The sequence below is a fragment of the Fundulus heteroclitus genome, unplaced genomic scaffold, assembly GCF_011125445.2.
Source record: "Fundulus heteroclitus isolate FHET01 unplaced genomic scaffold, MU-UCD_Fhet_4.1 scaffold_50, whole genome shotgun sequence".
NCBI classification, from domain to species: domain Eukaryota; kingdom Metazoa; phylum Chordata; class Actinopteri; order Cyprinodontiformes; family Fundulidae; genus Fundulus; species Fundulus heteroclitus.
In genome coordinates, this window is record NW_023396923.1 from 2718993 (window position 1) to 2733613 (window position 14621).

Below are 14621 nucleotides of genomic sequence, written 5' to 3' on the forward strand. Positions count from 1 at the left end.
CTAAAATGCGAAAGATGGTATCAAAAAGGCAGATGACGAGACAAGCTTATGCCAAAATGAGCTAAAACAGCTGTTCATGCTGCTTGCATATAAAGACGCCGTAGGGCAGACACTGTGAAAAATGTAAAAACATACGTTTTTCTGTAGCATCCCCAATGATGATCTTCCCACCCCTCTTGCTGGTCTTCTCCACAGACAGCGCCGTGCTCAGGCCTTGCTCGTGCTTACCAAGCCCCTGGCCTTCTTTGAAGCCATACTTCTGCATAATCTTATGGGCCACTGTACCCCTGCAAGAACACCATTCACCTTACAATCGCTTCTTAATCCACTGTAAACATATTGAAAGGAAAGCCCGATAGAAATCTATGGAAGACTCACCCCATGTTGGCCAGGAACGAGCTGGTGGGCCCGGGCGGTGAACGTGGCCGGTCTGAGTCCTCATAAATTGGAGGAGGGATGGCTGCCTTTGCACCTCGGGGAGGACGACCTTCATCTTCATAGGAGAATGAAGGGGGGCCTAAAGACCAAAAAAGTAGGAAGTAGGACCTGGACAAGACTTCTGTTGGACTGTAAGAACAATGCTGCCCTCTGCTGGAATATGACATGCATTGGATTAAACTGCTTTAATGTCCACATCTCTTTCCCACATTTTAAATCTTGATCTCAATTTAAATTATCATGCATTTATTTGCTGCATCAAAGTCTGTCCTTTTTGTTACTGTGAAATAATGCAGTGCCTTGCCAAACATTCCTACCCTGTTAACTTTGTTAAATTAGGTTACTTATAGGATTCCTGCAAAATCCTTTACTTTTCCACATTCAGCTTTCCGATTGGAATTTATGGCGTATATATTTCTACAGTTGTCAAGTCTTCATACGATACCTCCAAAAACCAGAAACTGGACTGACTGACAGAAGAAAGGAACGACGGAAGGAAAGGAAGGAGAAAGGCAAAGACAAAGGAAGGAAAAGACAAAGGAAGGAAGAATACAAGGAAAAAAGGTTGGAAAGATACAAGGAAAGAGGGCAAGAAACAGATGAAGAAAAGAACACAGGGAAGGTAAGACACAAAGGAGGAAACAAGAAAGGAAGGAAAAGAAGACAATGAAGGTAGGACATAAAAGACAGAAGGAAAGAAGAAAATAATGATGTCACAAGGACAGAGGCAAAGGAAGAAAGCAAGGAACATTTAGACAAAACGGATGGGGACAGGTTCTGGATCTTTACAGAACTTATCCAGCCCTGGAAAATCCAGAAATCAAATGTCTGACTTTTCCAGACTGCACAGCAACCCTGAGTTTACACCCTGAAGTTTGATGTCTTGTAAAAGGAATTGATGTCATAGACCAGGGATTCCCAAAGTGGAGTGCGCGAGCTGCCATTAGGGGATGCTAGAGATGAACACTGTAATGGAGGTCTGACAGTCCCCCCCCTCCCCCTCCCACACCATAAAGACGTGTAAATAAACCTCTCTTTTGTAAAGATTAAATACAAAACTGTAAATTTAATGAGTAAATAAAATGTATTGTAATGATCCGCATTAGACTTTATTGCTAAGTGCTGTTGCACACTTACTGTTTCTTTAAGTTAAGTTTACAACGGAAGAAATGTGTGGCTTCTGGGGGAGGAGTGGTGGTTCGGGGGACTGGCGGGGTGAAAGCTGTCCCGTTATGTTCGTCCTAAAATAAAGTGTTAGCAGCAAAACATCGCTGTGGGGCTTGGGTACGATACAGTATTCGGAATGATACAGTATTCACAGTAAAATTAAGATGAAGCATACGCATTGTGCTGTATATGTGCACGTAGCTTGTGACGTCTGCTTCATTCATGCTGGCTCAATTGGTTGAAATCGGGGAAACTGATGCAGCTGAGACATCTAAGGTCAAAGTTGGTGATATCAATGAGTGAGAGAGAGAAAGAGAGATTAATTCGGGCCGAAAGTTTTATTTTCAACATTAAATTGAGTGACTGTCTCTCCATTGGTCGTGCAGCGCCTACAAACCGCGCTGCTCGTGGTGCTGGGACTCTGAACCGCGACAACCACTGGTGCGCATGTCACGCCCACACCACTGTAGCCTCTGCTGCTGCTGGGGGGAAATTGGTGTAGACATGGTTTCTTGACTCTGCTCACGCACACAGCTGTAATACATCTCATTGTGATTCAGATAGGTGCAGTTTTTTTTAAAGATGCGGTTTTAAACGCATATTCAGACCGGAATAGGCAAACCGGTGGTGGGGCTGTGGGGAGCTGAGGTGTGCTGCTGTGGGCGTGTTTACCTGCTGAATGTAACCGCTGTGAAACAACCAGGATATAATGTTTTATTTATTTCTCTGGTAGAACAGCACAGAGTAACGATAACAGAACACTAGATAAAGCTGTAATTAATCAAAGTGTCTCTCTCTCTCTCTCTCTCTCGCTCGCCCAACATCGCACACAAATCAAATCAAACTTCTTAGTGTTTGTGTTTTATATACCAGCTTCTTAATGCGAGTATGACTCACAATTTACGCCGCAGAATACAAAGTAAGAACACGCACAGGTAGACCATCAGAGTTTAGTCCGTGAATCCACCTGGATGATCTCGGCTTCAGAGACGTTTCAAGTTGTGGTGTGACCGATCTTTCTCTGGATCCACACTGAGCCACCGATGCACCTGAAAATTTATTGCAATTTAATTCAAATTATGCTCAAATGATGTATTATGCTTATTTACATAACCTTTGTTATTACAGTTGAGTTGTAACTGCAACTGTTTTTTTTTTTTTAAAGATTGGGGGTGCGTCAACCCGGTTGGGACACGGAAGGGGGTGCGCGGGGAAAAAGTTTGGGAACCCCTGTCATAGACCAAGGTGGAAGGAATATTATACACGCTTTTCAAAACATATTTACCTTCCTTTGTGAGAGTCTGCAATACACAGTGAACCCCCAATTAAACAAATTGTAGTTTGGTAAACGTTCAAGGGGTACGAGTAGTTTTGCGAGGCACTGTAATCCTTCAGTCAATATTTCACCTGATGGGTCATCACATTTACCATCTCTGTCCACAAGTGATGAAGGAGGGGCAATAGCTGCTCCGCCAATACCTGGAAACAAAGGAGAAGCCACAAGATTGTTTTGGTACACACAGCAATTAACTGTGCTGTTCTGTCACACGCAATACAGCCAAGTGAACCTGGTGCACTGTCTAGGTTGTAGCGACATTTAGTGGCTCATTTATGAACTTGGACAAACAACAGATGACAGTGGGACATCTGAATGAAAAGTGGCTTCATTGCAATCATTCAATTCAACAGTAAAACCCATTTCATATATTGATACATACAGACATATTTTAAGCATTTCTTCTGAAAATTATTATAACTATGTCTTAGAACTAATGAAAACCCAAATATCTGTTTCTTAGAATGCTTGAATATGAAATGACAAGAATTAGTCAGTTTCCTGCCCATTCAAGCCCAGTAACTTCATGGTCACCAAAGCAACTTTTGGTACCTTTAGCAGTATGGGCCGGTACCAAGTCCTGCTGTAAAGGGAAATCAGTATATCCATACAGCTTGTCAGCAGAAGGAAGATGACATGTTCTAGAACTTCCTGGTGGACGGCTGCATTGACTGTAGACTTAAGAACAACACCAGCAGATGACATGGCACCTCAAACCGTTGCTGGCTGTGGAAACGTCAAACTGTACTTAAAGCAACAAGGATTCTGCTTCTCTCCACTCTTGCTCCAGACTGAGACCTTGATCTGCAAATGAAATGCAAACTGTACTTCGATCTGAAAAGAGATCTCTAGACCACTAACCAACAGGCCAGTCCTCTTCTTCAAAGCTTCAGGAGTGGATAAACACCAGAAGGGTCAAACTTGCAGCCCACGTCATTAATCCATCTGTGTGTTCTGGTTCTTGTAGCTTCGACTCCAGCTTGAGTGTATACCTTGATAACTTCCTCCAAACCCTAGTATTGACCTTTACATGTACTTGCATGTCCTCAAACTGCATGTTTGAGATATTTGTGTGGAAAATGTTTTATTTCATCATAGTTTTATAGTTAGAGTGGTTTAGGTTATGCAGCTATAGGCTTTCGGACTCTGCTGAGTTCAATCTGTATAATCCAATTGAATTTGACTTTGGAAAGATCCTTGAGATGTTTTATGTTCACACGTTTCATGAATTGGTGCTATATAAATAAAATTTAAATTTTCTCTCCACTGTCGCTTCATACTTGCTCAGTATGAGGGATTGCTGCAAAGCCATGGACAATGTAGATGACTGTCCATGTGGCTCTACGCTCTTTCACGAGGAGTCAATGCTGCTTGTCAAGTTTCCATAGGAAACTTTTTGACCAATCTGTATGATTTAATTGAATTTGACTTTGTAAAGTGCCTCGAGATGAATTGGCGCTATACACTCCTGATCAAAATCTTAAGACCAGTCAAAAATTTGCAAGAATTAGCATTTTGCAACACTGAATCTTAAGAAGGTTCTAAGTAGAGCTTCACAATGTTAAAAGGACAAATCAGTGCAAGAGACAAGAACATTTGAGCAGGGAATTGTCTGAAAACTGCATTTACACTCAAACATGATTTTTTCAGCTGATCAAAAGTTTAAGACCATAGTCTTTAAAAGCCAAAAGCTGTGCAAACATCTGGATTCCATGTCATTTTCTGTGAAGTCTTTACACTGTCAAGACCTCCTGATGGCAAAAGCAAAAAAGCTCACTGACTTTGAACGTGGTAGGATTGTTGAGCTGCATAAGCAAGGCCTCTCACAACGTGCCATCGCTGCTGAGGTTGGACGCAGTAAGACAGTCATTTTGCATTTTTTTTAAATGATCCTGAGGGTTATGGAACAAAAAAGTCAAGTGGTAGACCCCAAAAAATTTCACCAGCTCTGAGCCGCAGGATCCGATTGGCTGTCCGTCAAGACACGGGACGATCCTCTACCCAAATTAAGGCCATTACTGGAGCTGACTGCAGCCCAATAACCATCAGACGGCATCTGCGAGAGAAGGGCTTCAGAAACAAAAAACGTCTTCAAAGGCCACGTCTTCTTCAATGCCACAGAATTGCCCGTTTGGACTTTGCAAGGATGCACCAAACATGGGACATTGAAAGGTGGAAGAAAGTTGTCTTCTCTGATGAGAAAAAAATTTAACCTTGATGGTCCTGATGGCTTCCAACGTTACTGGCATGACAGGGAGATCCCACCTGAGATGTTTTCTACACGGCACAGTGGTGGGGGCGCCATCATGATTTGGGGTGCGTTTTCCTTCAATGGAACAATGGAGCTTCAGGTTGTGCAGGGGCGTCAAACAGCAGCTGGCTATGTGGAGATGTTGCAGCGGGCATCCCTCATGACTGAGGGCCCTCGTCTGTGTGGTAATGATTGGGTTTTTCAACAGGACAATGCTGCAGTTCACAATGCCCGCCTGACAAAGGAGTTCTTCCAAGAGAATAACATCACTCTTTTGGACCATCCTGCATGTTCCCCGGATCTAAACCCAATTGAGAACATTTGGGGATGGATGGCAAGGGAAGTTTACAAAAATGGACATCAGTTCCAGACAATGGATGCCCTTCGTGAAGCCATCTTCAACACTTGGAGCAACGTTCCCACTAGCCTCCTGGAAACACTGGCATCGAGCATGCCTAAACGATTGTTTGAAGTCATCAACAAGAATGGTGGAGCTACTCATTACTGAGTCCTTTTTTTTGACATTTTGATTTCTGTTTTGGGGGTTTTTCGGGTTTTTTTGAGCTATGGTCTTAAACTTTTGATCAGCTGAAAAAAATCATGTTTGAGTATAAATGCAGTTTTCAGACAATTCCCTGCTCAAATGTTCTTGTCTCTTGCACTGATTTGTCCTTTTAACATTGTGAAGCTCTACTTAGAACCTTCTTAAGATTCAGTGTTGCAAAATGCTAATTCTTGCAAATTTTTGACTGGTCTTAAGATTTTGATCAGGAGTGTATAAATAAAATTAAATTGCCTTTCACCCAATTTTTCCTACCAAAACGTTTTTATACCACACTGTAGAGCCAGCTTTTTCAGCCTACCCTCCCAGTGGATGATGCTGATTGTCTGAAGAATAGAGGCCTGACCAGACCATGCCATTACATTTCAGTAATTTAAATACATTTTAAATGTTTTTGAAACTACACTTTGGGTTTTCATTAGCTGTATACATTGAAATCTACAGAAATAAATGCTTGTAATAAATGCTCGCTCTCAGTGTAATGAACCAATAGAGCTTTTCATGAATGACGTCACATTCATGAAAAATATTTACTTAAAAAAAAAAAAAGAACCTAATTTTCTAAAGCTGTAATCAGACACCCATCTCACCTTCATACACACACACACACCAATCTTGCGATGGAAACAAGCAATTTCCTCAGTGAAAAAAAAAGCCCAACAAGCAAACCACCACAATGTAAAAACTGTAGTAATCACAAATTCAAATATTTAGCTGTTATTTATACACACCAGGACCTTTCCTGCACATAAAACAGCTGTCAGGGAGGATGGGGGTTGATATCAGCCCAGCTAATATCACTTGTTGTGTGGTGCGATAACCAGAAAAATGAGTTGTGTGGCACAAAAAGCCAAGCAACTTCAAATTCACAACTTACAGAAGTTGCAAGCAGATTTAAAGAAAAACAAGCCCAAATTGCTTATGATAAGCAGACTATGCACACAGACAAACCCACCAGCTCTTCCCATGGACTGTTTCAGCACAAGTGTGCTGTGTTTCCAATCAAGATGAGGGATGTCCTGGAATGTTTGGTGATTTTCTTTCCATTCCAATCAGAAAAAGCTACATTAAATGTAGCTGGAGATAAGTTACAGTCGCTGAAAACAAAATTATTGGCTCCTTACCATCGATGAAATGTAGAGAGCACATGTAGATATTGGTCAGATATTCCACAGTAAAGTCCTCTCATTTATAAGCTTGTATCCAAAGTTGACATGTCCCAGAATTCCTTCACGGTTTAGGAAAACGAATGGGAAAAAAAAAACAAAAAACAAAAAAAAAAACACTCCATATGGTCACGATCACCAAATTCCTCAGGGAGATACCAATGCAGCGGTGTTTTGTTGTTGTCAACATATGTCTGCTGAGTTTGTTCAAATCTAGAGTGGTCATGATGCATGCATGCAGAACTGTTCAAATTCAGCAATGTGACCTCATTCACAAACATCCCAATATGAGTTTCAGATTCTTAACCGAATCACTGAAGTAAATTGTTTTGTTATTTTCAATGATACCAATTCATTTAAATCCGGTCTGGATAAAAAAAAAAGCCGTCTCTAAAGTCAGTGTTTGATTGTCCCTTGTGAGCCATTGTAGGAGCATTGTTGAATTATAAGCCTAGCTCCTCATTACTTAATAAACTATATACCCTCGTGGTGAAAACAACTCACTTCGTTTCCTCCACTCTTTTTCATACTCTTCTTCCTCATCTGAGTCTTCCTCTGTTGCCGGGAAACGAGAGAAACCGCTCGGCGCGCCACCTTCGTGTCTCTCCTTCCTCCTCCTGAAACACACCAGCTTTAGGATTTTCTCACATCTATGTTGTTCTGTAATGACTGATTTATCTGCAACCACTGCTCTATCGGGACAAAGCTGGTATACATTCATTAGGATGCCAAGGAGCCATCCACCATCCAAGGGAAAAGACTTGTTCAGCAGACCTCTTTTTAAACCTTCAGATAATAGTTTCAAGTTTTCAAAAGGGAAAACTTTTTACTTTTCTCTCTCTTCAATCTCCTTCTGCCGCTCCTGCTCCCTCTTACGCTGCTGCTCTTCTCTGTGACGCTTCATCACCTTCTCATAGTCGTTGGGGAACATGGGGTCGTACTCGTCTGCCAGCGGGATCAGCACGTCCCCGGAGGAGAAACCGCTGGGAACCGCATCCTATAGGAGGCGCAAGCCAGTCAAATCAAATAAAGACAAATCTATTCAGGTTGTTGACAGAAGACAATTAAGATTCTAATATCGGTGGTGGTGGAAGACCTTTAGCCCAATAGCGGTGTGTGGAGGCGTGTCTGTGTTGAGTCGGTCATCACTGGATCCTCCCCTCTTCAGATCAATAACAGGAGCTAAAACAGTGGTCTTGTTCATCCGCTGAGTCTAGAACACCCACAAAGAGGATTAGACAGTGATCAACTGTGACTTTATGCAGGTTTTTTGTGTTTTTTTTTTTGTTTGATTTAATACCTTTATGAATAATCTGCATGGTTTAAAAACAAAGAGCGACGCTTATTTGAACTTTTTTCGTCTGTTCAGGACAGCATACAAGAAATCTGCCTTTTTTAATCCAATTATGGAAAATAAATAACACCTTCATAACAGCTAATGTGCAGCCTTATTTGACATTTCAGCCACCATTTCAAACTTTGTGCTAAAGCCGATGTTGCCACCAGATGTAAATGTTATGTTAAAGCATAACATTTACTTTTTAGAGCCATTATTTGGATTTTGAGGCATGCTTGGGATAAGCATGCTGTTTGAAGATCCAATGAAGCCCAAGATTCAGCTACAACACAGGCAGCAAGACATTTTTGATACTTTATTGCAGTGATGGGTATCGTTAAGGATTTATTGATACTATCGATACTTATTGATTCTACATTTTATCAGTACTAGGGGTGGGTATCTACTAGGATGAGCTGATTCGATACCATTCTCGATACATGGGTCACAATACGATATGAATCTCAATACATAGCTCAGCTTGATTTGATTTGATTCCAATATTGATATTACTCGATTAATGCTCAAAGTCATTCAACCAGCCAAATATTATATGTTCAATTTATTGAACACTGATATATTACAAGGAATACATAAAATGCATTTGGTTCAATGCATTTACCGTATCACAGAGACCAAGCATGTGCCCAAACGTCTGATTTTAGGGATGAAGGCGCTTCTAAAATCCTGTCAGTCATTCCGCAAATTCGTCTCACTTGCAATTTCTCGCTGTGTAATCTACTGTAATGGGGCGCTGTAATAAAGCCCCCTAGGGGTTGGGAGGTATATTGATATTGAAGTCCAGAATATCGATATTAAATTGTTTTTAAAAACATCGATATTAATCTTTGTATCAATTTTTATGCACAGCCCTAATCGGTACCATTATGAATATTTTTTTTTTTTTTTAAATCAAAACAACCTGCTTAACTTTTAAACATTTGGGACAAAAGCAAACAAAACACACACATAGACAGAGACAGATATAGAGAGAGAGACAGAGAGAGAGAGAGAGAGACACACAGAGACACAGAGATACAGAGAGAGAGAGAGAGACAGAGAGAGAGAGAGAGAGACAGAGAGATAGACAGACATAGAGAGAGAGAGAGACATAGAGATACATATATAGATACATACATATATATATAGAGAGACAGACAGAGACAGAGAGAGAGATACATACAGAGACATATAGATAGAGACAGACAGAGAGACAGATAGAGAGAGAGACAGAGAGACAGACAGAGAGAGAGAGATAGAGATAGATATATAGAGAGAGATATAGAGAGAGATAGATAGATATATATATAGATATATATATATACACACATATACACACACACACATATATATATATATATACATATATATATATATATATATATATATATATATATATATATATATATATATATATATATATATATATATATATATATATATACACCAGTGTTGTAGTACTCGAGTCCGAGACTCGAACTCGAGTCCGAGTCATTAGCTAAATTTAGAGACTCGTGACTTGACTTGGACTTGCGCACTGATGACTCGAACTTGGACTCGGACTCCTACATTCAGATCATTCTGACTCGGAGATTGAGAAAAAGACTCGACTTTTTTTATATCATTAGGCTATAATTTTAATATGTCATTAGAATATTATTTGGTGTATGATTTTAATATCTAAATGTCGTACCGCGCACGTGACGTCACCATCTCATGAGCAACGCCCCTTGCCGCTAAAGGCCCATTCATACCTCACGTAAAAGACGGATACGGATACGCGTGGAGTGTTTCATACGTTCTAACCGTCGATTTCGTCCGTACTTTGACACGAACATTGGGAGCTTACGCTTACGGACGAAACGGATCAATACGGAGCAATACTACCGGAAACGGTGGGGGCGCTATTGAGTTTGTAGTACAAAATATCAACAAAATCACGAAGAAGGTTGTAATTCTGGGCTTTAAACAATGGCGGGATTCGAGGAACAACTTGCGGAGCTTGTCCGCAACTACCCACACATATGATGTGTCGTGTCCGGGGCACAGGGACAAACAAAAAGTTTACTTACGGAGCAAATACAACAAAATCACGTATTGGACCGTCGTCGTGTTTGATCAGTGACGAATCATTGGCGCTCAGCACTGCCACCTAGAGGACATATTGGTTATTGCGCACCTCAACGGACGGAGGTATGAAGGACTCAACGGATAGAACGCACGGACAGAAATACGGACGTGTAGGCCAAACGTAGGGTATGAATGGGCCTTAAGGAAGGGCAAACAGTGTGAGAGCGCACGTAGCAGCCAGCCATTACACATGCAACAGACACAAGGATATGACCGACTTTACAGCTGTTAAACTTTCACAAAAGGATGTCCAGGCGCCCATTTTACTGGTAGAACTGTGGAACAACATACCAACGTTCAGCTCAAACGATGGGTTGAGTGTCGAGGGCTCGGAAAGACGGGCCGAGTTGATAGAAAGGTAAGTCGATGTTTTTCTTCGGCTCGGCGTTCTTGGCGTCATCAGACGTTTTTTTCTGTTTGTAGTCACCGTCCAGGAATCGGTATAAATTTTCCGGCCCGCCGAACAATTTAGTCCGGTCCGGTGGCCAAATGCATTATCATTATCCAACGGCTGTATCTCCTCGCTGCATCGACCGATCCACACCAGATTTGTTGTGAGTCATGGGGGAACGCTGCCGAACACGTTTGTGGGAATCGCCCGGTGGACGGGCGAGGAAAATGCGTGACAGCATCTGCGGTGGCGGGCGGCCGGTGGTGCGCGAACCCCGCTGCGGCTCCGGGCGGCCGGGCGGCTCCGGGCGGCCGGCGGTGCGCGAACCCCGCCGGCCGCCCGGAGCCGCGGCGGTGGCCAATAGGCCAGAGTGCGCTTGGCTGCGAGGGCCGATCGACGCCGCTTGCGGCTTTAACATCCTTCATATGCGGCCTATCAGCGTACCTCGAGTCGCTGTTGCGCGTTCCATAACAACAATGTTTAAAAACCATGGTTAGGAGACGTCTTAGACTTGGAAAAAGCAGTCGTTTTACCGAGTAAAACTAAGGGTAACTACAGCGAAAGAGTTATTAGTGCAATGGACTGTTACTGCTTCATGTCATACATCACACGTCAATAGTGACTCGACTCGGATGAGTAGTGGACTCGACTCAGATTTTTTTTTTAATGACTTGAACACTGATATATACATATATATATATATATATATATATATATATATATATATATATATATATATATATATATATACATACACATATATATATATATACATACACACATACATATATATACATACACACATACATATATACATACACACATACATATATATTAGATAGATAGATATATAGATATATAGAATATATATATAGATATATAGATATAGAGATATAGATATATAGAGATATATGAGAGAGATAGATAGAGAGAGAGAGAGATATAGATACACACACACACACACATATAGAGAGAGATACAGAGACATATAGACATATATATACATATACATATATATACATATATATACATATATATACATATACATATATATACATATATATACATATATATACATACATACATATATACATACACATACATACATACACACACACACACACACACACACACACAACACCGAGGAGAGGAATATCAATACTCAACAGTAAATATGCTCAAATTCAAAACAAAAAAAACCTCTAAAATAATTTCTATTATTAAATAATATTTACCTGAATCCAAACTACAATACCATTACCCATTAAATATTATGTTTATAATATTTTTACATCCAGCTTTGTAATCTAGTGGATGTTTTACTCGTGTGACTCATTTTCAGTGGGAAACAGACGAGTTGGTATCGTCTCTCTGACTTCAGCATGGTGTCGCTGACTGACAAAGCAGGAGGGGCTCACAGCTGCATTCGCAGTTTACTGAAGAGATGGTAAACTCAGAGCGATTGGTGCTTTTACTCATTGCCAATGTCTCAGACAACACAGGAAAAAAACGTTAAAGTTGCTGCTTGTCACTTTTAAGAAAAAATAAAATTAAAAAAACCCAAGCGGGGTCTGAAAAGTTGCTAAATAGTTGGCAACACTATTGATGAAAGAAAGCCATGCCAAAGTGTGAGAGCAGAATGTTAGCCCGTCCCACCAGTCCCCTCTGCATGAGTTTCTTAAAGGGCGAGTAGATCAGTAAAGCAATGTTTGGGTTGTAGTGTCCCTGAAAAATGTAATTCAACCTTAATCATACGGTTAAGAGGACCGATAAGTCTGAAGCCTGTCGGTCCACTAGGACCATCCAACATGGTCCCGGGGCTGTTCACTGACTGCCTTTCATACTAGGGCTAGACCTGCGGCTCCGGAGCCGCATGCGGCTCTTTGATTGCTCTGATGCGGCTCAGGTGTTGAAAATAATTTTGTCGCGGAGTCACAGGCAGTCGTCAATGCTGGCTGACCAACACTCCTCACCAGTTGGTGGTGGTAATGCACACTGAAAAGATCTTGCTCACCGTCAAACTCAAGAAGAAGAACTGGTAGTTCACTGGCTGCAGTGACAAACACAGCGAGGCAGAGTTGAGGCGGCATTTTTAAATGCTGCTTTTTTTTTTTTTTAGTAAATTCTTCAAATGACAAACACGGTGACCTAAAATAACATGGAGTCATTGATGAGGGTGAAGAGAGCTAAACAGCAGGGTAAGAGTCGTTACTATCTCTGACATTTGTTCATTTTCAAAGTGAGGAAACGAACAGCGCTTGGCTCGAGGCTGTGAGCGGAGTCCTGCACGGCTGAAGTCGAGTCTCAGGTGCCGCCTGAACGTCTGATAGCTCGTCTAATGCAGCTGGTAGCTGGTTAATGACAGGAGCTCGCTCACTTTCGCAGATGTGATTAAAATGTGTTCGGATTAAAAGGAAAGAAAGTATTCCGGATGAACCATTTATATGGGCTGAAAATCAAATAATCCGACAATGATGTGCGTTTACTCACACCAAGCACATTAGCAGAGTTGATGATTTCCATAAAACAGTAGAAGTACAAGCGCAGAGGTGTATTGGTTCTGGTGCAGGTCCATTCTGTTGCAAAAAAGCACTTATGTGCAGGTTATTTCATTTAAAATTTCAAAAGGATTTTGTGGCTCCCAGTGTTTTCTTTACTGTCTGAAATGGGTCCAAATGGCTCTTTCAGTAGTAAAAGTTGCCGACCCCTGGGCTAGACAATTAGTCGCATTTGCAATATAATTGTAATTTAAAAAAAAAATAATAATAATAACTAGAACTGCAAGCAGTTACAGGGTTTATACAGGAATGAGTAATCCTAATTTAATGCTTTTTAATGCCCGTAGAAATATTTTTTATACCGTCTGCTCCAGCTGCTGCTGGAGCAAGCTCATGCTGCTGGTAGCTAATGCAGACGTGACTGCGTTGGTTACAGAAATGTAACTTGACATTGTTAGCTGTTGTCTGCCCTTTTCAGCTGATCTGTGGCTGTCTGCAGTGGTGTAGTGGTCCCTAGAGAAGTGAGTATACTCTCAATATTTGCCCTTTTAGACGCAGCTCAGAAAAATGCCGTTTTAGAAACAATGACATGCAACACGGCTCTATTTAGTTTACCCAAAAATCCATCAGTAGCGTTTACTCATTTTATAGGCCGTGGGCCAGAATCTGCAGGATGACTTTTCGTATGAACTGTCAGGGGGCAACTTTCTTCCACCGGGATAAGTTGCTACACATAGCAGTGATCTCAAAACACCAATATTCCCACGTTTTCACTTGCACATTAATAAGTTATTGCTGATAAAAAAAAAAATCTAAAAACTGTCGCACTCCAGTCCAAGAGGTCACGGGATTCGATTTTTGCTGCTCAGCCAATCAGATCGCTATATTGTCAGCTGAGCGCGTTCAACCACTTCATGTCTGCGTCCGTAAAGGGTTGTAAGCATTTGTTTCCAGACGAAGAAACCCCAATTATAGCATTTTCTGGCACCAGTTGGCAAAGATTTTTATGGCAGGGAAAAAGAGATAGCCCAGTTCTTCCATCCATCCATCCATTTTCTAACACGCTTATCCCTGCAGGGTTCGTGAGGGGTGCCGGTGCCGATCTCCAGCTGTCAATGGGTGAGAGGCGGGGTACAACCTGGACAGGTCACTAGTCCATCACAGGGTACTGTGATATCACCAAGACCTGCTGCGTTAGAATACCACAGGCGACAGGTGTCGTTGTGCCAAACAACTTATCACTTATCCACGCTAGAATTTGTATCCCCTTCATCGGGAGAGTGTTTGAAATCAATAAAACATTTAACCTATTTTTAAACATCACATTCTAATAAAATAAAATTGAT

At 41.4% G+C, this 14621-nt stretch overlaps 1 protein-coding gene across 4 annotated transcripts in view; it reads right to left on the minus strand.

The window, feature by feature from the left end:
- Positions 1-14621, minus strand: part of rbm17 (RNA binding motif protein 17) — a 26335-nt gene that overhangs the window by 6740 nt on the left and 4974 nt on the right. For 3 of the 4 annotated variants that reach the window (XM_021313724.2, XM_036132411.1, XM_036132412.1), the window contains exons 3-8: positions 8017-8133; positions 7751-7917; positions 7425-7537; positions 3013-3084; positions 379-517; positions 136-287 (exon numbers count right to left, since the gene is read on the minus strand). In XM_021313724.2, coding sequence (XP_021169399.1) covers positions 136-287; positions 379-517; positions 3013-3084; positions 7425-7537; positions 7751-7917; positions 8017-8133 — 760 coding nt within the window. The remainder of the gene's footprint in view (positions 1-135; positions 288-378; positions 518-3012; positions 3085-7424; positions 7538-7750; positions 7918-8016; positions 8134-14621) is intronic. The other variant, XM_021313725.2, reaches the window with a different exon arrangement.